The sequence below is a fragment of the Podarcis cretensis genome (assembly GCF_951804945.1).
Source record: "Podarcis cretensis genome assembly, chromosome: 2".
In the NCBI taxonomy this organism is placed as follows: Eukaryota; Metazoa; Chordata; class Lepidosauria; order Squamata; family Lacertidae; genus Podarcis; species Podarcis cretensis.
Genome location: NC_137171.1, coordinates 111,088,155 through 111,112,156, shown reverse-complemented (window position 1 = coordinate 111,112,156; position 24,002 = coordinate 111,088,155). Strand labels below are relative to the sequence as shown.

At 43.3% G+C, this 24,002-nt stretch overlaps 3 protein-coding genes across 8 annotated transcripts in view; 1 reads left to right on the top strand and 2 right to left on the bottom strand.

The window, feature by feature from the left end:
• LOC307208659 (uncharacterized protein) overlaps positions 1-24,002 on the bottom strand; it is a 174,526-nt gene that overhangs the window by 66,574 nt on the left and 83,950 nt on the right. The window contains exon 1 of one of the 6 annotated variants that reach the window (XM_079963495.1): positions 11,283-11,299. The exons of the other annotated variants lie outside the window; for them this stretch is intronic. The gene's annotated coding sequence lies outside the window, so the exon portion shown is untranslated. Of the gene's footprint in view, positions 1-11,282; positions 11,300-24,002 lie in introns of those variants that run through there. 6 annotated transcript variants of the gene reach the window in all.
• The window catches only part of LOC307208751 (uncharacterized protein), a 129,962-nt gene that overhangs the window by 63,626 nt on the left and 42,334 nt on the right, over positions 1-24,002 (bottom strand). The gene's annotated exons all lie outside the window — the stretch shown is intronic.
• Positions 1,162-10,518, top strand: LOC307209817 (nurim-like; the record flags this gene model as incomplete). Its single annotated transcript, XM_079965180.1, has 4 exons — positions 1,162-1,174; positions 2,000-2,202; positions 2,732-2,808; positions 10,168-10,518. The coding sequence occupies 4 exons, from the start codon at positions 1,162-1,164 to the stop codon at positions 10,304-10,306; spliced, it is 432 nt and encodes a 143-aa protein (XP_079821306.1). The 3' UTR covers positions 10,307-10,518.

Below are 24,002 nucleotides of genomic sequence, written 5' to 3'. Positions count from 1 at the left end.
CAATCAACACTGCCACTAGTACCTGTATGCAACCATATACACAAGAACTCTGTAGCAATGAATCCACTAGTAAATGGGAGTGGGGTGATGGGTGATAAACAAATCTAAGCAGCATCTCGAGTGCTGAGATCCCATCAAAGGGAAGGGAAATGTGCACATGCCCTACAGCTGTGAAAACATCTCTCTAAAAGTCTTGCTTTTTTTCATAGTATATCCATAGTTCCCTCAACCATTCCTTAACTCCAACTCCCATTAGCCCCTACTGGCGTGGCCAATGGCCAGGAATGACAGAAGTCATAGCCTAGCATAGTTCAGTGGGATGTGGGCAGGCCTTAGGCTTGCATGCTCATGAGCAACTGTCAGTTTGGAAGCTTCCACTGTTTTTCAGACCAAGGGCCAGATTCCCTCCTGGATCGCCTTCCAGAGGCCACATGCCAGGGCTGGGCAGGGTGAGAGAGGCAAAGGTGGGTCAAACAAGGAGCGCAACTTTTGCCTTTCTACAGGAAGTTATATCTGATACACACACAACAATCTGCCCTCTACTAAAGAGGGAGGAGGCCTTGTCAAGAGTTGAAAGGTACATCCTGGCTGGCTAAGGGGCGAAGCAGAACCATGGATTCAGAGCAGTGAATTCAGAGGACCACAGACCACATGTGCATTTGGCCCCCCGGGTCTGAAGTGTGGAGTTTGGAACAGACAGGGTTAAAACTCCGTGGTGTCCTGTATCTGGGAGGAGCTTGACGCAGGAAAATGCGTCACAGTGTGTGTCTGAGTTCAGATCTGGTTTCGCTTCTGGCTGACACACAGCACCAGCAGCAGAAGCTGCGAGAGAGAGAGAGAGAGAGAGAGAGAGAGAGAGAGAGAGAGAGAGTGCTTTTGGAAAGCACAAAGAAATGCAGGAAAACTCTGATGGAAGAAACTGATTTATGGTCTGTAAATAAAGCTACTAGAGATAAGAACCGATCTGTCTCTGGACGTAATTTATCCCTATTCTCACACCGTGGTAGGACCGTTGCTGCTACTCTGCTATCTTGCCAGGTCAGCTTTTCCAGCAAAGAGTCGCGCAGGGAAGAGTGACTGGACGGCAATTTATATTTACCCGAAGGTAAATTTATTTTCACCTGAAGAAATTTATTTCTCCACCCTTGGCACATTAACATCATGTGCAAACCAGGTAAGTGGAAAGGGTGCCATTTCAACCCAACCGTGTTGTATATTTTATACAGGAATCAGTTGCGGCAGCAGACATGCAGCCTCACACCTCTAGACCTGGCTTGGCACCAGAGATGAGGTTGGCAACCAAGATTTAGAAAGGCATCTCTGTCCTTCAAGGGCACTATACCACTTTAAACAGTCATGGCTTCCCCCAAAGAATTCTGGGAGCTGTAGTTTGTTAAGGTTGCTTGGAGCTGTTAGGTAGAGTTGCCATGTTTTGAAGAGCAAAAAAAGAGGGTGCTTATGATGACTCTCATTTTAATACCTCTACTATATGTAGGCTATCGAAGCTGTGATGTATTGTTGGGAGGGCGGGCAGGAGAAGAGAAGAGGACAGCAAGTCTTCCACCATCAGTTATGGCTATATCTCATCCAGAAAGTATAGAGATTTTGGCAAATTTATCCACTGGGATAGAAATTTTACCCCTCAAAAAAGTGGACACATAGCAACCCTTATAACCCTTATTTCTCTCAAAGAGTTACAATTTCCCAAGTTCTCTGTGAGAAGGAATAGATAGTGAAGCCACTCTACGTATGATATCTCTGGGAGATCTGTCCCTTACGGGGATTGAACCTGCAACCTTAGCACCATTGGCACCACATTCTAACTGAGCTATCCAGAGAACACCAGCTTGTGGAAGGATTGTTTTAAGATGATGAGAGAGAAAGGAGAGAGAGAACAATTTGTCTCTGGGATCAGTTTCTGGGCTACTATCTGAGATCCTCTGCCAGCCCCCTGCTGGATGCACTAGGCCTCACCTGACTGAACCTCTTTTCTTTGCAGATGCTGCTCCTCATCTTCAATGGGAAGCTGCCCTGAGGGATCCCAAGATTCTGCGGCCACTAATGGTGGACGTGGACTTAATTGTCCTCTTCATCCTGCAGCACAGCCTCATGGCCACTCAGCAAGTCAAACACTGGACCAGAAGTTGCTTTGGAGTACTACAGAGATCTTTCTATGTCTTCTGCACAGCACTGACTCTCCAGGTAGGGGTATCAGTTTGGGGCAGCAAAATGGGGGGAGAGGACTGAAGGGGAGGAAGAAGTCCCACAGGCAAGATAACAGAGCAACTCAGAGTGAATTCTTGCCCAAGTCAGAAAAGCTAAACTCAAAATGCAGAATAAATCTTCCTGGCATGATGCTGTTCGGATTTCATACTCTGCACTTTCATGGAAGTGATATTTCCAAAGCAAATACCCCAATTTCAGCATTAAGTCTTTGCTCCTTGGTACAGTTTATTTTGAGAACGGACCTCCCAAACTCACACCGTTAACTCAGCATAGCCTTCATTATGTTGTGAAGCAAAATGCAATGATGAGGACTAGAATCTTGCACAATTTAAAAACAACAACAACCCAGTGTGGATTTGATTTCTATGATTTAGCTAATGCCTGCAGGTCCAGCGGATTTTCTACAATGTGATTGCATTTTTGGAGTCCCAAAATGCAGCCATATGAGACGTGTGCCTGCAGGAGAATCTACCTTTATCTAATGCGCCTTTTCCTTCCCACCTAGCTGCTGATGAGGTACTGGCAGCCTGTGCAGGATGCTCCTGTGCTCTGGAATACGAGCAGGGAGCCCTGGGTCACTTGGTGTCCCGTTAAACTTTAATTAGTTTAATGCTAAGTAAATGTCCAGTGCGCTTCCATCATCACAAGTCCCATTACAGCAGAGCATTTCGCGCAGCGGTTTAAGAAGGGCAGGAGAGGCAGTATCTTTTCAAAGAGGAATCTTGGAGCAAATGGTTTGGAACTCAAAGAAAAGGTTTATTTACAAAAAACAAAAACAAAAAAAACCCTGGCGACGAACCTCAGCAAACACGCCCAAAAAGGAACAAACACACAGGAGACTGACTATTTATACAAACTCACATTCCTGGAAGCTTAATGACTTCCAGCTGCTCAGTGATTAGAGCGTCTTGCTACCTCTTAACCCTTTGGTAGCAACACCCCCTCTCGCTCGTAACACTGAGCTGTACCAACCTTAATTCAAATTTAAACCTGAACAGAAACATTTATGAGATTGCGGACTCAAAGCTTTTGTAAAACCGTCTGCGAGATTTTCTTGGCTTGGACAATACTTTAGTTCAATTAAACCTTGTTTTACACTTTGGCATACATTTTGATAACGGATATCCAAGTGTTTCGTGTGTGCCTTGAATTGACCTGATTTAGCTAGTTTAATACAAGGTTGATTGTCTTCCCACACTGTGATAGGTAGGGAACATTCTCCAAACAATTCTTGTACCAGTTGCTTATAAAATTCCAGTTCTCTACATACATCTGATAATGCATTGAACTCAGATTCAGTTGAACTTAAAGCTATAAGTGATTGCTTTCTTGATCTCCAACCAATTAGTGCATTTCCAAATTTTATCGCCATTCCTGACACTGATTTTCTATCTGGTCCAGCATCTGCCCAACTGCTGTCGGCCCAACATTCAAGTTGTGTGCTGCCCTCTGCTGATAGTTTTAAGCGAAACCTTTTGGTAGTTTGGAGATACCTTAAAACTCTTTTTACTCCTTGCCAAGCATGCATTGATGGTTTTTCAGCTTGTCTACACAGCATGTTGACAGCATATGTTATATCGGGCCGAGTCCACTGTGCAATGTGGAGTAGACTGCCTATCGCTGACTGGTAAACCCCGGGATTACAGAACTCTGCCTGTTGCTCGGCTTGAGCATCCTTTATGTAACTTAACTCCATTGGGGTTTGAACACCAGCACAGTTGTCCATTTTAAACCTTTCCAGCAACTGCTGGATCTTAGCTTCTTGGCCGAGCCAATAGTTCCCATTTTCATCTTGCTGAATTTTAACTCCTAGATAAACGGATACATTGCCTAGTGATTTTATCTGAAACCTTTCTCCAAGCTTTGTGGCAAATTGTTGTGCAAGTTTATCATCCTTTCCACTGTATAATAAATCGTCAACAAATATCAAGACTGCTTCTTGTTCACATCCCGAGCCTTTTAGATAAAGACACGCATCTGCTGCGCTCTTTCTGAACCCCATGCTCTCTAGAGCATCGTTTAAGCAGGAATTCCAATTACGGGCGGACTGTTTCAACCCATAAATGGATTTGTGTAGGCGCCAGACCTGGTTTGGCTTGTTTCCTTCAAAACCTGGTGGTGGTGTCATATAGACTTCCTCCTGTAAGTCTGCATTTAAATAAGCCACATCAACATCAAAATGAAACAGCTTATTTCCCTTCTTAGCTGAAGAGGCTAAAAGCATTCTTAATGACTCCGATCTTGAAGTAGGGGCATAGATTTGAGAATAGTGAACACCTTTGCGCTGCGAAAACCCTTTTGCAACTAGTCGGGCTTTATATTGCAACTCCTCAGTAGTTGTGGGCTTTAAACGATATACCCATCAACAACCTACAGCTTGTTGCCCTTTCGGAAGCTCTGTACTTGTAAACACACCGAGAGACTTCATTGAAGCCATCTCCTTTTCCATTGCTTCCTGCCACTTTACGGCTTCTGAGCTTGGAAGCTGTTGTACTTCCATATAGCTATCTGGCTCACACTGTGCCATATTTACGTACAGTGGTGCCCCGCAAGACGAACGCCTCGCAAGACGAAAAACCCGCTAGACAAAAGGGTTTTTCCGTTTTGGAGGCGCTTCGCAAAATGAATTTCCCTATGGGGTTGCTTCACAAGACGAAAAAATCTTGCGTCCCCCGGCGGTTTTTTTTTTTGCTTTTTTCGCCCTTTTCCTAAGCTGCTAAGCCGCTTATCAGCTGTTCCGCTGATAAGCTGCTTAACAGCTGATCGCTGGAAGCCGCTTGACAGCTCTAGCACTAATCCGCTAAGCTGTCAATGGGCTTGCTTCGCAAGACGAAAAAACCGCTAGACGAAGAGAATCGCGGAACGGATTAATTTCATCTAGCGAGGCACCACTGTATACACTTGTCACCTTAAACCGCTCTGGCGGCTTGCCCTTTGTGGCACGTTTTGACCTGCACAATTGCTCCTCTTGTGCCCCCTCTGACCGTTGGCTGTCAGAATCTGTCTCAGACTTTATATCTGGACGCGCCCCTAGGGATAAAGACCTCCGTTCAGATACCTCCCTTGGACTTGGTGTTGCAGGTGACCTGCTTCGCTTTTGCTGTCTGCTAGGCCTACTGACTGGCGATGTTGGAACACTCCTAGATTCTGGCTTTTCTACCTTAGGAGAAGAACCTTGTGCCTGGTCAGAATCTGCATCTGAACCATGTGCACCATCCCCTTCTGGCTCACCACCCTCTGGACTTTCATTCTCAGCATAAATGCCTAAATCATCTCTCAAAATGTCAGGGTTAGCATGTAAGTGAGTCCATCTGGATTGCTCACAAAATTCAGCGCTCCTACTGAGGACCACTCTTGTAGTATCCCCATTTGGGTTCACGAACCTCCAAGATTTGGCGTGTGGTTCGTACCCACAAAAGATGAGTTTCCTAGCCCTTAGACTTCCCTTTTTCCTTAACGCTTTTGGGATAAGTACATAGGCTTGACATCCAAACACCCGAAAGTAATTAACTTTGGGCTTCTTCCCATATAAAGCAAAATATGGGGTAGTATCAATTACCGAATTATATCCTCGGTTCAGAATATGAGTAGCCGCCTGCCAGGCTTCCGCCCAGTAACTTTGAGGGAGTTTAGCATCAAACAACATAGAGTTTGCCAACTCTTGCAGAACCCTGTTTTTTACGTTCGGCCACGCCTCCTTCTTGGGGGGAATAAGGTGTAGACAGACGATGCTTAATTCCCTTTTTCTTAAAGAAATTCTGCAACACAGACCCGGTAAATTCTGACCCTCTGTTTGTCTGAAAAGCAAGTACTTTAGTACCGAATTCAAGTTCTACTGCATGAACCCAATTTTTAACTGTTTCTGCAGTATCTGCTTTTGTTTTGAGAGGAAAAAACCATGTAACCTTTGTTTTGTCATCCGAGAGACACAGTGCATACCTCGAACCTCCCATGCTAGCAACAGGCATTGGGCCACATAGGTCCATATGCACAAGTTGGAATACTTTGTCAGATTTCCTATCTGAACTGGAATAGCTGCATCTATGAACCTTCGCCCTTTTGCATGCAGTACAATCCAAATACTTAGTACATTTGTTCATTTTGCACCCTTCTGATAATTCAGGTTGCCTTTTAACATACTGAAAATTAATATGTCCCAGACGGCGGTGCCATAAATGAACACAAGAATTATGGGTAGGCGAGTTCACACAACCGGCATGAACCTGTTCAACTTCATCTGGACTTGTCTCAAAATAATATAACCCATCTCTGCATTCCACCTGCAAAAGAGATACGTTATTCTTTGAAATAGTGCAAACCCCATTTTCAAACACAGTTTTAAACCCATCTCTATCAAGTTCTGACACAGACAAAATACACCCCTTCATTCCCTTTAGCACGTAGGCATCAATTTCTGTTTGCAAACAATTCAAGAACACTGTGTCTACGGTCTCTAAGGAACGTTTAGTTGAATCTGCCATTGTCACAACTTTAAGGGTTTGCAAATGTCTGCAATTCTGCAAACGGACACTAGATGGCGCCACCAGGTGGTGAGATGCACCACTGTCGATCAACCAGCGTAGATTGCTGCCTTGGCCACGCCCTTGCATCAACGCCATTGCTGAAGCCATGTGCTGTGTGCTGTGGGAGTAGCCACGACCTCCTCCTCTTCTTCGATGTCCACTGGAACTCCTTGTCTGGTAACTAGGGGTAACGGCCTTGGTGCGGTCTTGACCAGGTTCACGTGTGCAATTCCTAATTAAATGGGAAGGGGAACCACAGCGAAAACAATGTCTAGCTGCAAAAGCATTTACTGTGTTCTCAAACTCCGCATCCCCACTCTTAGGCACAGCATAACTCCCCTTTGAAGACAAACCTCTTTCTCTTTGCCTTTTATCCTGTTCATCTGCAAACCGAGAAGAAATGTATTCAAGGGTTAATTCAGTTGAAGGCATAGCTTCCAAAGTTAGAGCTAGAGTCTCATAGCTTTTATCAAGAGAAGACAACAATATGTATGACTGCTGCTCCATTGAGAAAGGAATGCCCAGCTGTCTTAGTTGATTAAAGGCAGACACCATTTTGGCAATATGTTCTTTCACACACGCTCCCGGTTGGAGACGTAAATCAAACAAACATCTTGTAGCATGGATCTTGGCCCCCGCAGTGTTTCTGGAGTTTAACCGCTGCAGAACCGTCCAGACCTCATGCGTGTTCTTTAACTCAGAAACATAAGGCATTTGCTCTGGTCCCACTGCCAAAACTAGTAGACCTTGGGCTTTCCTGTCGCGTTTCTGTGAAGCTGCTGCTGCTGCTTTGTCTTCTGCAGACGCGTCTGCAGCTGCCTGTAAAGGCGGTGCTTCAGTGCAACTCCACAACTCTTTTGCTTGCAACCAAACCCTCACTCTAGCCTTCCAATCTTGCCAATTTTTCCCATTGAGTCGCGTAAACGGGACAGTAAAACTTTCCTGGGACTCTGCCATCCTCCCTGGGGCTTAGGAACGATACTCACACACCTGTAGACCGTCTCCCAGCTGCTGAGGTGGCTCCTTGGGGAATAAGACGTCTTCCAGCGAGTACAAACTGCGCAGTGCCGGACTTCCGGGTTAGCGCGATCTGGTTAATGGCGGATTCCCTCCGAGCTCCGGAGGGAATCGGCTCCGCTGGAGAAGGGTTCTACCGCGACGGTGACGCGGGGACCCTCAGAAACCGCAGGCGCTGAAGCCTGCGGACTTGGTGACTCGGCGGGCACCTAAAGCGCCCCCCGACCCACGAAGAGCCTTTTTAAAGGCTGCGGAGAGGGTACGGGGAGCGGCGTGGTGCTGTGAGTGGACCGCTACTGCAGTGGAGCGAAGCCGCGAGCCATGGCCGGAGACCGCTGACTTTCTTCCCTGAAATTCGGACTTTAATTAATCCGTGAGTAGAATGGAATTTGGACTTTAAAATTTCTACCCTTGAATTCGGTAAGATCGGGGGATGTGCTAAAGGGAAGTCTGCACCCCCCTGCTTACAGAAGATTTAAAGCAAGGATCGGAGAATTAAGGTGGAGAGTTTTTTCTTTTTGGTGTTTTTTAAAAGATAATATTTTCATGAATTTGACAGAAGAAGATTTGTGCTGGAGAGTAAGAGTGGAATTTTAGAAGCTTTTGTTTAAACCCCCCCAGACCCGGGAGTGTCCTGTATGTGAGCTGGAGAAAAAGGAACAAGGAGTTTGACAGCTGTCAAAGGAGCTGTCAAACGGGCAGTGAAAGTTAAAAATCTTATTATTTAACACCTTTCTGGACTAAATTTGTTATATTTGAATTAAAGTGGTTGGGAACAAAGTAGTGAAATAACAAAGTAACGGACTGTTGGGAAAAGACTATTAAGTAACCAGAATCCCCCTAGGGGAAACATTGAAACACTACAATGGCTGCAGATGGAAAATTACAGGCAGAGATAGAAAGAATGTTTTTTCTCGTGGGAAAGTTGCAGGAGCAGACTACGGCTATGAGTAAACAACTTATAACCTTGAACTCTAAAATAAGTGACTCTGCTGAATGCACAATGGACTTGACCGGGAAAAAATCTGCAGCTGAATTAGAAGAGATAACTTCGGAACAGGAGGAGAGGGAACAAGGGCCAGTACAGATGGAGAGTACCAACCAGAAGCCTACATTGTCAGAACACAAAGAAGAAGACCTTTGGATTACAAATTTGCGAAAGATGCGAAAGAGGAGGGAGGAAGCCCCTGGAACACTTGGAATATTTGAATTTAAAAGAAATAAGAAATATGATTGGGGCTTCCTCTTTGAGTATGGATTAGCTAACCTTTCGCAGCAGCTGGTACCAAGTACTTTGGATGGAAGAAAATCTGATGAGACTGAGCTAGAACTCCTTCGAGACCTGAGGACCAACAAAGAGGGCTACCAACAAAATCGGCAGAGAGAGACTGACAGAGATTTAAAGGCCTCAGATGTGAGGAATCCAGGCTAAAAACTGTTTTTGTGGACATGGGGACATTGGGAAGGGACAGAAACCGGAGCGGGGGGGGAAAGAATTTTTAAAAATATGTTTATGACCTTTGTGTTTGATTATTATGACCTATTTTTAAGATAAAAGGGAAATTCGTGGAAGGAATTTGAGTCGACCTTAGAAAAGGATTTAATATTTATAAGAAAACTGGATAAGTAAAATTTGGCCAAGTAATAAGAATTAAGTATTTCTTTAAAAATACATATATATAATAATAATATGTAAAGGATGAGAGATATGAACTTGCTGAGCTAATTTAATTGAATTAGGATGTATGAAGGGGGGGTGGGGGGAGGTCAAGAACTGGGGTTAGGAAAGTAAGGATATGAAACTTTATATGTGTTGTCTCTGTGTGTGTGTGTCTGTGTTTATAAAATGTGAAAACTCAATAAAAATTTTATAAAAAAAAACAAACAAACTGCGCAGTGCCTGTTTAAAACTTTTCTAGGCACGTTGCAGGACTCAAGCTGCTTTGAAGGCTTTCGTTGTCGGCAACCGCTTCGGTCTTCGCTCCAGTCCTTTCATAAATCACTCTGAACTGCACTCCTTATCTCCTTCTTGACATACAAACACCCATAACCTGTCCCATTAAACTTTAATTAGTTTAATGCTAAGTAAATGTCCAGTGCGCTTCCATCGTCACAAGTCCCATTACAGCAGAGCATTTCGCGCAGCGGTTTAAGAAGGGCAGGAGAGGCAGTATCTTTTCAAAGAGGAATCTTGGAGCAAGCGGTTTGGAACTCAAAGAAAAGGTTTATTTACAAAAGAAAAAAAACCCTGGTGACGAACCACACATATCAGCAAACACGCCCAAAAAGGAACAAACACACGGGAGACTGACTATTTATACAAACTCACATTCCTGGAAGCTTAATGACTTCCAGCTGCTCAGTGATTAGAGCGTCTTGCTACCTCTTAACCCTTTGGTAGCAACACTTGGGTCCCTCTCATCTGCTTCATCCTCCACTTCATTGCTTGGCTGGTCATCTTTAGCATCCTCCTCATCTTTGACTACGCAGAGCTGATGGGGGTCAAACAAGTACCGCACAGCTTCCCTTTTCCCATCTAGAGAGGCCACTGTCTCATATTTGGCGGCTGAGCTCAGCAAGGCCCAATGACCCAACCCATGAGGGTGATAGAAGATCTTTCCTCATGCTGTAAAATGTTTCTAAAAAGAGAGGTCCCAGGGTTGAAGCAAATTTGGAAGCCATGACCTCTCTCTTGGAAGCTCTTAATGTGCTCTAGCTTTACAGTGATAGCAGTTAGGGGGTGCATGTGATTTGGATTAATTCTGAGGGATTTATGTATTTTGAAATAAACTATAAGTTACAATACAACCACACACATCCACATTTGGAGATTCCTCAGAATCTCTGGACTTCCCATCTTCCCCTCCGTGGGTCCTATTATTAAACCTTTTCTACTGCATCTTTTTCAATAGTCCATATTTTATATAGGTCCATAGTACTTGCTACGAGTGTTATTTCAATCCTGCTAATGTTCTTTGGCCACCTCATGAGAAGAGAAGACTCCCTGGAGAAGACCCTGATGTTGGGAAAGATGGAGGGCACAAGGAGAAGGGGGCGACAGAGGACGAGATGGTTGGATAGTGTTTTCGAGGTTACCAGCATGAGTCTGACCAAGCTGCGGGGGGCAGTGGAGGACAGGAGTGCCTGGCGTTCTCTGGTCCATGGGGTCACGAAGAGTCGGACACGACTAAACGACTAAACAACAACAATGTTGGGAAAACCCATACAATGGGCAGGGTATTATTATTATTATTTTATTGCGAGCCTTGCCAGCAATACTCAAATCTCTCCCCTTTCCCGCCTCCTTCCCTGCAACTCCCTTTGCACCAGATCCGGGCAGGAGGAAGCTTCTCTCTCATTCCACAGCGTAACCCCCCTACTCCCCCTTCAAAGCCCCCATTAAAAAAAATAACTCCCTTTCCTCCCTTCTCTTCTTCTCCCCATCCCGGGGCTTCTCATCCTGGACCCCCTTGCCAAGCCCCTTCCCTCCTTCCCCGCAGCTGGCTTTGCACTCACCCGAAATCCTGGCGATGAGTGGCAGGACCATGGGCAGCGGGGGCGGGAATGTGAGCCCCGCCTAGGAGGCAGGATATCTCCGGGGGGGGGGATAATTGCAGTACCCAGCCAATGGGGAGAGGAGGGAGGGAACCTGGGCTTCGAGTACAGGGAACAGATGCACGTTGCCTTAAGGGTTAAAGCCAGAGAGTGCAAGCTGCTAGAGCGGGAGTGCTGCTCGATACTGACTTGGGAAAGGGGGGGCAGCTTAATTAGAACAGCTAACCCGCCCCCTCTGCCCTCGTGCTCTGCCCTTGTCCTGCAAGGAATCGGGTGAGTGCACAGCGCCTCGGGGTGCAGCAAGCTTGGGGGGTGTTTGTGCAATGCAATACCCATAACTGGGGTTGGGGGTGGAGAGAGAGCAGGCAGGGAAGCCGCGGGGGGGGGGGGTGCAACTTATTCAGCCTCTTTTCAAAGAAGACATGGCCTCTCCCTGAAGCTACGCTCTTTCTCACTCTCTCTCTCTCTCTCTCTCTCACACACACACACACACACACACACACACACACACAAACAAACATCTAGTCCCTTACCCTGTTAGAATCATAGAATCGTAGAGATGGAAGGGGACCCTGAGAGTCATCTAGTCCAACCCCCTACAATGCAGGAATCTCAGCACTGTCTCCTCATGGTGGCCAAGCTGCAAGGAGGATGGGAGCCCAAGAGCATCTCTCCCCTCCGGCAGCTTCCGGGAACTGCTATTCAATTAAGCATAAGAATAAAAATAATAACAATAAAATTTTATTCATATCCCGCCCTCCCCAGCCGAAGCTGGGCTCAGAGCGGCTAACAACAGTAAAATGATACAACATTCTAAAATCATTTCATTATGAAATCAGTTCACATCAGATTAATGGCAACCATTGGGCTAGAGTTCTGTGAGGATTGCCAAGGGAGGGGGTCAGGCTGTGCCTTGGCCAAAGGCCTGGTGGAACAGCTCTGTCTAGCAGACCCTGCAGAAAGATGTCAAGTCCGGCAGGGCCCTAGCCCAGAGCGTTGCACCAGATCGGAGCCACAGCCGAAAAAGCCCTGGTTCTGGCTGAGGCCAGCCTAACCTCTCTGTGGCCCGGGACCTCCAAGATGTTTTTGTTTGAAGACTGTAAGGTCCTCCTTGGGACAAACCAGGAGAGGCAGTCCTGTAGGTACGAGTGTCCTAGGCTGTATAGGCCTTTAAAGGTTAAATCCAACACCTTAAACCTGATCCTGTACTCCACCGGGAGACAGTGCAGCTGGTATAGTACTGGGTGAATGTGATCCCACAGGGAGGACCCCGTAAGGAGTCTCGCCACGGCATTCTGCACCCGCTGGACTTTCTGGGTCAGTCTCAAGGGCAGCCCCATGTAGAGCAAGTTACCAAAATCCAGTCTGGAGGTGACCATTGCGTGGATCACAGTGGATAGGTCAGGGCGAGAGAGGTAAGGAGACAACTGCTTAGCTTGGCGGAAATGAAAAAATGCCGCCTTTGTTATAGCTGCAATCTGCACCTCCATGGAAAGGTGTCGAAGATTACACCCAAACTCTTAACGAACAGTGCTGGCACTAATTGCGCCCCCGCAAGAGATGGGAGTTGCCGCCCCCCCCCCGATCCCCTATCGTCCCAACTCACTCAAAGGACCTGTGTCTTTGAAGGATTTAACTTCAACCGGCTCCCACATAACCATCCAGCCACAGCTTCCAAAAATCTGATCAGTGTGTCTGGGGCCGAGTCAGGATGGCCATCCATCAACAGATAGAGTTGGGTGTCATAATAATAATACGTTGTTATAATAATAATAATAATAATAATAATAATAATAATAATAATAATAATAAAAAATAATATAACAACATTATTTATACCTGTTCATCTGGCTGGGTTTCCCCAGGCACTAGGGCAGCTCCCAACAGAACATTTTTAAAAAACCAATGAAACATCAAACATTAAAAACTTCTCCATATAGGGATGCCTTCAGATGTCTTATAAAAGTCAGATAGATGCTTATTTCATTGACATCTGACGGGAGAGCGTTCCACAGAGCGGGTGCCACTACCAAGAAGGCCCACTGCCTGGTTCCCTGTCATTGAGTTGATATAGAGCATCTGGCCTAAATTTCTCGGCTTCTGTCAAAGAAGCAGAATCGGGAAGTTTTTAATGTCTGTTGTCTTATTATGTTTCTATATTTTGCTGGAAGTCGCCCAAATTGGCTGGGGAATAATGATAATGATAATGATAATAAGGTGCCCCCGCCCGTACGGGCCAGTCTTGACAGACTCTGGGGTTGTGCGCCCATCTCACTCAAGAGGCCGGGGGCCAACGCTGTCCGGAGACACTTCTGGGTCACGTGGCCAGCGTGAGAAAGCTGCATCTGGCGAGCCAGAGCCGCACACGGAAACGCCGTTTACCTTCCCGCCAGTAAGCAGTCCCTATTTATCTACTTGCACCCGGGGGTGCTTTTGAACTGCTAGGTTGGCAGGCGCTGGGACCGAGCAGCGGGAGCACACCCCGCCACGGGGATTTGGACTGCCGACCTTTTGATCGGCAAGCCCTAGGTGCTGAGGCTTTTACCCACAGCGCCACCCGCGTCCCATATAATAATAATAATACCACTTGTTCAATCTGAAAATTTATTTGTACCAGTGCATTTGGAGGCACCAGAATAACTTGAGGTAATATATTCATACAAAAGCTTTGCTCCCGATTCATTGCAATCCTATCGGCTGAATTTGATCCAAGTCCTGGGATAACTCAGTTGGTAGAGCATGAGACTCTCAGGGTTGTGGGTTCGAGCCCCACCTTGTCAAAAAGATTCCTGCATTATAGGGTTTTCGGCTAGATGACCCTCTTGGTCCCTTCCAACTCTATGATTCTGTGGTCTATGAACCTCACTTATTCACAATAAGGGAGCCACTACAATTTTTTAAAGCAATTTCTTGCATAATAGGAGTTTGCCTTTGTAAAATTGGAGAGCGAAAGGAGAAGGAATCTCAGGGTGGGCTTTTTTTGTGGGGAACGACTTTTCTGGTCAGTGGGCAGGAGGAGCTTGGGTCTGTGGGATATGAAATTCATAGCAGTCAGGTACAACATTCCTAGAGTGGACATGCTAGGGGATGCTTTGTGCCACCCAGGAGAAAACTTCCTCTTTCCTCCTGAGCTGGGACAAGTGCTTCCTCTACATGTGACTTGAAATAGGTGTGGCCTATTCTGGGTGGTGGAGCGCACCTCCTCCATGTGCTTCATTCTTTCTTCTCCATTTTGTTTTTTTCTATGTGTTAGGAGAAGTGACTGCTCAGTCGCAGTCACTTGGGACTAACTCCCTTAGATTATAGTTTATGTATAGATATAGATATAAATATCAATATATACTTTTGTAACTTACGCCTGCCTTCAGAAATCTAATTGTGAACTGAATGAAAATGAATAAACTACTTTTATATTGATTTTAAAAAGATTGTCGTGTCTACACTTCTAAAGAGGGATAACAAGGGATCTTATCGGGAACCTTAAATAACGAGGCTCAGATGAGCCTGCAACAAGCTTACCACTGTGCAAATTTGAAAAGGAGAATGTTTGAATTATGCTAATATACAGAACTTGTTAACACAAGTTAGTAAGGATATCATCAAATAATATATCCTCTCCTGCCTTTCTAAACATTCCCACAGGTCAGTCCCTAGCTAGAGATTTGCCATCCCCTTGTCTCAGCCCAGATTTGGGTCTCTGCCTCCTGAGAGTTTAGACACACAGGGTCGAGACATGTTGACTGCAGCAGCCAATGGCTCCCTCGCATGTGTGAACAGCCTGGATGGCCGCTGTCAGAGCCAGAGAAATGATGGATATCAGGCCGACCCTGCATTCTTATCCCTTGCCCCAGGTTCTCCCCACAGTGAAATAAACATTTTTATACATATGAAAAACAAATCATGGATTGAGAACACATGGATTGTTTACCTCTGTTCAGAAATCTGCTTTTAAAGTATGTCAATATATTTGTATGTCAATATATTTGGGTTTCTTTACAAGGCAGAAGTGATGAGCTGCTCCCTAAAAATGAGCTCTGTATCAACAAAAGTTTTACCTATAATTATTCACAATGAAAAGTTGTAAGAAATGTGAGATTTTGCACCCTTGAGCTTTTGAACTACACCTCTCATCAACCTTGACCATCTGGGCTGAGTCTTATGGGAGTTGTTACCCAACATCTGAGCAACCCCATGTTGGAGATCCCTGCTCTATACTTTTTTTAATTAATTTCTATACCACTTTATATTTTTTAAAAAAACCTCAAAGCGATTTACAGCATACTAAATCAATAAAACATAAATAAAACCATGTGAAAATGTGAAATATAGAGTATACGGTCAAAGCAACGTAACAGAAAGCTAAACTATTATCTTAAAGATTTCAAAACAACACATTACAAAGGTGGTCAACTACAGAATACATATTTCACAAAGCAGGGCTGGGTGAGTCTGGGCCCCGCCCCCTAGGCCAGGTGGGAAAGGCCTTGCAGGGAGTGGTATATAGATGGCATCTTACCCCCAAAAAGCTTGCTAAAATGTATAAAGGGAAAACATCAACCTGTGGGAGATGTAAAAAAGAGGAGGGGTCATACTATCATATGTGGTGGACCTGTGTAGCCATTGGCAAATACCGGAATGACATTTATAACGAGTTTAAGAAACTATTTAAAATTACTTTTAAAACAAAACGCCAAAGATTTTCCTACTTGGTATATTACCATCAGAAATTTAAAAAGTTATAAGTGTTGGTTTCTGCTCTCTTCACTGTGCAGCGAAATGCTTGTCACAAGACAATGTTTACATTCCAGTCAGAGTTACTGTTGGGTTTTCCCACGGGAAAGGGAGACTGGATGTGACGTACACTGGTTTCCTGTTTTTCACTGTTCTCTCAGTTTTTCTCTCCGTGCTTCAGAGGAGAGAGGATGCATTCTCTGCTCCGGCAGAGGCAAGATGTTTTTCTGTAATCTACCAGCGTTGAAATGCAAATAAAGCAATTTAGAGTATGTGCACGTATTCCTCATCATTCCGCTGTGCACGGGACACTGCAAATCAACATTTGCAGTGTTTATGTATGATATAACAGCAGCTAGAACCCTTATAGCAAGGAACTAGAAAAATGAAACGCTCTCAGAGATTACAGATGGGCAGATACTCATGTTATGATATCTACAATTAGCAAAACTGATGAGATCAGTTAGAGGAATATGGAAACAAAAAACAACTAGAGAATGGATAATATTTAAGAATTATGTAAAACTTTATTGTACAAATAACTCCATATGAGCAGAAACTGAGTGATATTTGTAAAGAAAAGGAATGTATACAAAGCAGAAAGAAATATTATATAATGTAAGCCTGGGTAAAAAAGAATGTTATATCAAACAGTAGAATGAGCGGGATGGGAATGATTGTGTCGAAGAGTACTTTTACTATGTAAATAACGTTGTCTTTTACTCTTACTATTGTTTCTTGGTTTCTTATCTTTGTTACTTCTTTATTTTTTATTTTCTTCTTTCTTTATAAATTTTCTATTTTCTATTATTTTCTCCCCCCCCCCGACCTGTTAAGAGATTGTACATAATGTTTGTATAGACATGCAATTTTTTTAATCAATAAAGAATATTATTATTTTTAAAAAAGGTTGCCATTAACTTAATCTTCATTAGATCTGCTTTTAGCACAAGCATGTGCCACTTCCACTGCCCATCTTCCAATAAAGAGTAGCAAGCACATGTATCCTGTAGACGCAGTTGGCTCTTCCTGTTCGACGTCGCTAAGACTCCTCCCCTAACGAAACAACAGCCTCCTTTTAAGCACCCCGACCGTCCCTCCACCATTGCTCCCAAGGCACATGTGAGATACACGTGCTTCGCTCTAAGGCCTCCTGAATCATCTTGCACTCCAAGACAAAGGGATGCACTCCAGTTAAAAGCACGCTCGCTAATTACAGGCGCACACTAAGGAGAAACAACAACTAGCCTTGCAAGGAAGCATCCCCTCTACATCCCCACGAGATTTTGAGAGAAATAAAGTTTTATCAGATGCAATACATGGAGCTCATGAACCAACAAATAGAATGGAAGATAAAGCAAATGAGACAAAGAACTTTTGAATCAGCGGATAAATGTGGGAAACTTCTGTCATGGCAACTGAAAAAAAGGCAGAAAATGAATACTGTAACAAGTCTAGAAATGGATGGAAAAATTATCCACAAACCTAATGAGATAAACAATTGTTTTCAAAGTTTTTTTAAGAAATTGTATGCACAAGGGCCAATCAATGAACAAGAAATAGAAGAATTCATCAGAAAATACGGTCTACCAAAAATTCCAGAACAAAGTAAAAGGATCTTAAATGAGGAAATAACAGAACAAGAAATAGAGGGTGCCATCCAAAATATGAAATTGGGAAAATCACCAGGACCAGACGGTCTGACGGCCAAATACTACAAAATGCTGAAAGAATGGTTGATACAACCATTGAAGGAAGTCTGCAATGAAATTTTGAAGGGGAAAAAGGCACCTGAATCGTGGAAAGAGGCTTTCATCTCACTTATACCGAAAACAGAGACTGAGAAGAACCAGGTCAAAAACTACCGCCCTATATCTTTACTCAATGTGGATTATAAAATTTTTGCAGACATTTTGGCAAAAAGATTGAAAAGAGTGTTGACAGAAGAGATTCATAAGGACCAAACAGGCTTTCTCCCAGGTAGACATATGTCAGACAATGTGAGGAACATTATAGACATTTTGGAGCTGCTGGATGTTGACATTAACAGGAAAGCAGTTTTGATTTTTGTGGACGCGGAGAAAGCCTTTGACAATATCTGTTGGACTTTTATGAAAAAGAATCTCCAAGGGATGGGGGTAGGCCAAGGTTTTGAAAACGGTATAGGTGCAATATATTCTCAACAAAAGGCCAAGTTAATTGTAAACAATGTGGTAACAGAAGAAATACCCATAGAAAAAGGTACACGGCAGGGTTGCCCAATATCCCCTTTGCTTTTTATATCAGTCCTGGAGGTTTTGTTAAACATGATTAGAAAGGACCAGTTGGTTAAAGGAGTTCAGGTCGGAGCTAGACATTACAAATTAAGAGCATTTGCAGATGATCTAGTATTGACTTTGCAACAGCCAGACACTAGTACTAAAAGAGTATTAGAATTAATTGAAATATTTGGTCGAGTAGCAGGTTTTAAATTGAATAAACAAAAAACGAAAGTGTTGGAAAAAAATTTAACAATGGAAGAAAGAGAGAGTTTTCAGAATGAAACAGGCTTGGAAATAACAAAAAGGGTAAAATACCTGGGGGTAAACTTAACATCCAAGAATGTGAACTTATTTAAGGATAATTATGAAAAATGTTGGTCAGAAGTTAAAAAGGATTTGGAAATATGGTCAAGGTTGAAACTTTCCTTGTTAGGCCGAATTGCTACTATTAAGATGAATGTATTGCCTAGAATGTTGTTTTTATTCCAGACGTTGCAGATTGTGGATAAGATGGACTGTTTCAAGAAGTGGCAGAAAGACATATCAAAATTTGTCTGGCAGGGCAAAAAGCCCAGAATTAAATTTAAGATTTTAACTGATGCAAAGGATAGAGGGGGGTTTGCCCTGCCGGACTTAAGACTTTATTATGAATCAGCAGCTTTCTGCTGGTTGAAACACTGGCTACTTCTTGAGAATACTGACATTTTGGATCTGGAAGGGTATGACAATAGTTTTGGTTGGCATGCATACTTATGGTACGACAAGGCAAAGGTGTATAAAAGTTTTAAAAACCATATTGTAAGGAAAGCATTGTATAACGTTTGGATTAGATACAAAGATTTGCTGGAAAGTAAAACCCCTAGGTGGGTGTCACCAATGGAAGCTAGGGAAGTAAAAAAGCTTAATATGGATTCTAAATGGCCAAAATATCATGAGATTTTAGAATACGATGGCGAAAGGGTGAAACTTCAGAGTTATGAGAAACTAAAGCCTAAGGTTCGAGATTGGTTGCACTACCATCAGATAAATGAGACGTTTAAACAGGACAGGAAAATAGGATTTCAGAAAGAGAAGTCAAAATTAGAAACAGAATTATTGGAACCCAATACTAAGAACTTATCAAAAATGTATAACTTGCTGTTAAAATGGAATACACAGGATGAAATGGTGAAATCAGCTATGATTAAATGGGCACAAGATATCGGTCATGATATTATGTTTGCTGACTGGGAACAGTTGTGGACCACCGGTATTAAATTTACTGCATGTAATGCCTTAAAGGAAAATATTATGAAAATGATTTACCGGTGGTACATGACCCCAGTCAAGCTTGCAAAAATATACCATTTGCCTAGTAATAAGTGTTGGAAATGTAATGAGACTGAAGGCACTTTCTACCACCTTTGGTGGACCTGCCCAAAGGTTAAAGCTTTCTGGGAAATGATCTATAATGAAATTAAGAAGATCCTTAAGTGGACTTTTCCTAAGAAACCAGAGGCTTTCCTTTTGGGCATGGTGGGCCAAGTGGTGTCAAGGAAGGATAGGATTTTCTTTATGTATGCCACTACAGCAGCAAGAATTCTACTGGCAAAGTATTGGAAGACGCAAGAACTACCTACTCTGGAAGAATGGCAAACAAAGGTGATTGACTTTATGGGACTGGCCGAGATGACGGGCAGAATCCGGGACCAGGGGAAAGAGACAATGGAAGAGGACTGGAAGAAATTCAAAATATATCTTAAAAATAATTGCAAAATTGAGGAGTGCTAAGATGTCAGGGGGTAAGAAGTAAAGAATTGCAGCAGTAAACAAAAAAACTTAAGAAATTTTTATGAAAGGGAATTAAGATAATGGACCTAAGGGTTGCTAAAGAATTATTAAACAAGGATGCAGGGATGGGGAGGTATGGGGAAGTCAAAGAAAGAAGGGAAAGAACTGACGATTTTGAAGTTGTACTGTTTTATACTGTTCTTTATTATTTGTGTGGAAAATTAATAAAAATTATTATAAAAAAAAAAGGAAGCATCCCCTCTACTTCTCTTCCCTTCTCCCCTCGCCCCCACCCATGGGCCTGGCCCATGCTTGCTCCCCTAAACCAAAACCTCATCAGGGACCCAACTGAGGACAGCTGCACTGAGACGCATTCGTGGGAGCCTCAATCTGAATCTTTCCAGGAGCAGGAGGACTGTATAGATTTGGAACAGTGATTTGCAAAAGAACATAGTTCAGAAGGCAGAAGCTGGGAAATACTGGAGGGGGAACAGCTTGCAGAAGAACCACTGGGAGAGAGAGAGTTAACTGTCTCTGGAAAGCATCCATCTGCTTTCCCCAAGGTCAGGGAAAGCTGCCAAAGTGGCAGGACAGAAAGCACAGAGGGAATGAGCTCAGATTACGAGACGCAGAAGTGAAGGGGGTGACTAGGGATGTGAGGGGGTGGACCTCTTCATTGGAAGCACCGCTATTCCTAAAAGACATGTGAAGCCTGCGACCGTGGGACTCGGCGGGCACCTTTTGCGCCCCCCCCCCCGATCGGCAAAGGAACCCTGCAAAGGGCTCTGGAGCGAGACGGGGTGTCTGGCGCGGTGCTGAGAGTCAATCGCTACTTCTGCGGAGCGAAGCTGCACAGCTGATGCCAGAGAGCGCTGTCCTCTTTCCTGTGACAATTCGACTTTTAAACAACAACCCGTGAGTAGGAGAATTGAAAGATCGGGAGATCAAAGGAATCGCTCCTTTGATCAAAGGGACAAACTTGAATTTGGCACTGAAGCGGGAAGATGTAAACAGGAAGTCCGCCTTCCGCTTTTTGTAAATAGACTGAAGCAAAGATCTTGCAAGCTAAATAGCCTGGAAAATTGACTCTAAGATTGAAATTTCCTGCATCTATAACCATCAAAACCCCCCTTGACAGCAGGAGAAAAGGGGGGAAGAAATTTTGACCTCTTGATCCTGCAGAGAGAGCAAAAGAATATAAGCTTCCATCGTCCCAAACCTGGGGATGGAACGTCAGGACAGAAATTGTCGGAGATGTCCATTAACTGAAAACGGAAACACTTTTGACAGATAGAAACAAAAGAGAAATAAAATAATTCTAATGCTGCTTTCTGCTTGTTTGTATTGTATTGTAAGGAAACAAAGTACTTGAAAATCAAAAGTAAATTTCCCTTTGTTGGATACATTTTAAAGATGGATGTTAAATAGTAACTGTGTCCCCTAGAGGGAGCTTGCCAGCGTGTTTGCTGTAATTCACAGGGAAGATATAACAGCTGTGAAAATCAGACCGTGGGACCAGCTATTTGACCTTGAACAGAAATGAACAGGGAGGAAGTTTTACTTTGTGCCCTTGGCAAAATAAATGCTATGCTGCAGCAGTTGGATGAGAAAGTGACTTTGATGAATGAAAAGTTGGATTTTATATCTGCTGCAGCTAGCAAATATGAACTAACAGGAAACAAAGTTAAAGAAATCTTACAACAACCAATCCAGGAAACTGGTTTAATAAGACAAGTCCAAGGGCAGAGGAAGATGGAAGAGGTTGTGATTGCACCTCAAAAGATACAGAGACTCAAAATCCTGCACGACCAATAGCTGCAACATTAGAAGATTGAACTTGGAGAATATTTGCAAGACTCTGGAGTTAAGGAAGTCCTTAGCTCTGGTGGGACTGTGAAACAAGTTGATGATTATGTTTGGAACAACCACCTTTTGGATTATAAATCAAACATAGGGGAGTGGATTAGGGGGGAATGGGACAACCTGATGAAAGAAAATGGAGAATACTACTGTATGGAATTCCCCGGAGACTCACTCCCCAAGGAGAAAGGGAAGAAACTACGTAAGAACCCAACAAGGGACAAGAATGTGTGCAAGTATAAACAGGAACAAGAAAACCTGCAGAGGGGGCATAGAAGGGACCTGAGAGCCTCAGATATTAGAACACCAGATTGATGGACAGGATATAATGGTGAAAGGACTGACACTACCCGAAACCAGGAAGAAGGGACGTTGGATAAAACTAGAATGAGAATTTATTTTTATATATCTTTTTATTTTTGGAATTAGTGTAATACTAATGAAATACTAGAATGTGCTGGAAAGGTATTAATTGGCTTTAGCAGAAAGGTTTGAAGGAGTTAAGTTTAAATATGGTTTAAATTTTGAAATTTTATTGTTTTGAAGGTAAGATAAGGTTAAAGAAATTAACAGTAAATTGAACTGTAAAATTTTTGAATGTTAATGATGAAATGAAGTGGTTCTAGTAACAAGGTAAAATAAGAATTTGCAAGAATGGATTGATATTAGATGAAAATTTGAAGCTATGTGAGGATAAACAATTAAGGGTAAATTAAGAGGGTATGAATTTGCTGAACGAACTTTTAAATGGAATACAAAAAATGGAGGTGTGGGGAAGTCAGGAAAATAAGTAAATGAACGGTAAGAAATTAAAAAGAGGGATTTTTATTTTTCTTTCTATGTTATTTTTGTATTTTTCTTGTGTTTTTTGTTTATCGTTTTGTAACTTTTTTCTTGTTAAAATTTAATAAAATATCATTTAAAAAAAAATAAAGTTTCTAACTGGTAAGGAGACTCCTTTTCCTTTGTTTTGCTTATCTACGGCCAAGGGGGAAGGAAGCCAATTCCCTGAAGCCTCATAGATGCTGATCCACAAGACAAGGGCAACCCATCATTTTGGCAGTGAAGGGTGGGGGTCAAAATTCAACAGATTCATCATACACCTTGAGCATTCCAGATTCACACTTCCCCCGTTTATCTAGCAACAACTTGCAACTTACTTTGTACATTTAGTATATGTGACCTTTATTACTTTAATACATATATTGTTGTTGTTTAGTCATGTCTGACTCTTCACGACCCCATGGACCAGAGCACGCCAGGCATTCCTGTCTTCCACTGCCTCCCACAGTTTGGTCAAGCTTATGCTGGTAGCACTATCTAACCATCTCGTCCTCTGTCTTCCCCTTCTCCTTGTGCTTTCCATCTTTCCCAAAATCAGGGTCTTTTCCAGGGAGTCTTCTCTTCTCATGAGGTGTATTGCAGCCTCAGCTTCATGATCTGTCCTTCCAGTGAGCACTCAGGGCTGATTTCCTTAAGAATGGAAGCGTTTGATCTTCTTGGTACTCTCAATAGTCTCCTCCAGCACCATAATTCAAAAGCATCAATTCTTCAGCGATCAGCCTTCTTTATGGTCCAGCTTTCACTTCCATACATCACTACTGGGAAAACCATAGCTTTAACTATACGGACCTTTGTTGGCAAGGTGATCTCTCTACTTTTTAAGATGCTGTCTAGGTTTGTCATTGCTTTTCTCCCAAAAAGCAGGCATCTTTTAATTTCATGGCTGCTGTCACCATCTGCAGTGATCATGGAGCCCAAGAAAGTAAAATCTCTCACCGCCTCCATTTCTTCCCCTTCTATTTGCCAGGAGGTGATGGGACCAGGGGCCGTGATCTTTTTTTTTTGATGTTGAGCTTCAGACCATATTTCGCACTCTCCTCTTTCACCCTCAATAAAAGGTTCTTTAATTCCCCCTCACTTTCTGCCCTCTTTCACCCTCAATAAAAGGTTCTTTAATTCCTCCTCACTTTTGGCCATCAAGGTTGTGTCATCTGCATATCTGAAGTTGTTGATATTTTTTCTGGCAATCTTAATTCCGGCTAGGGATTCATCCAGC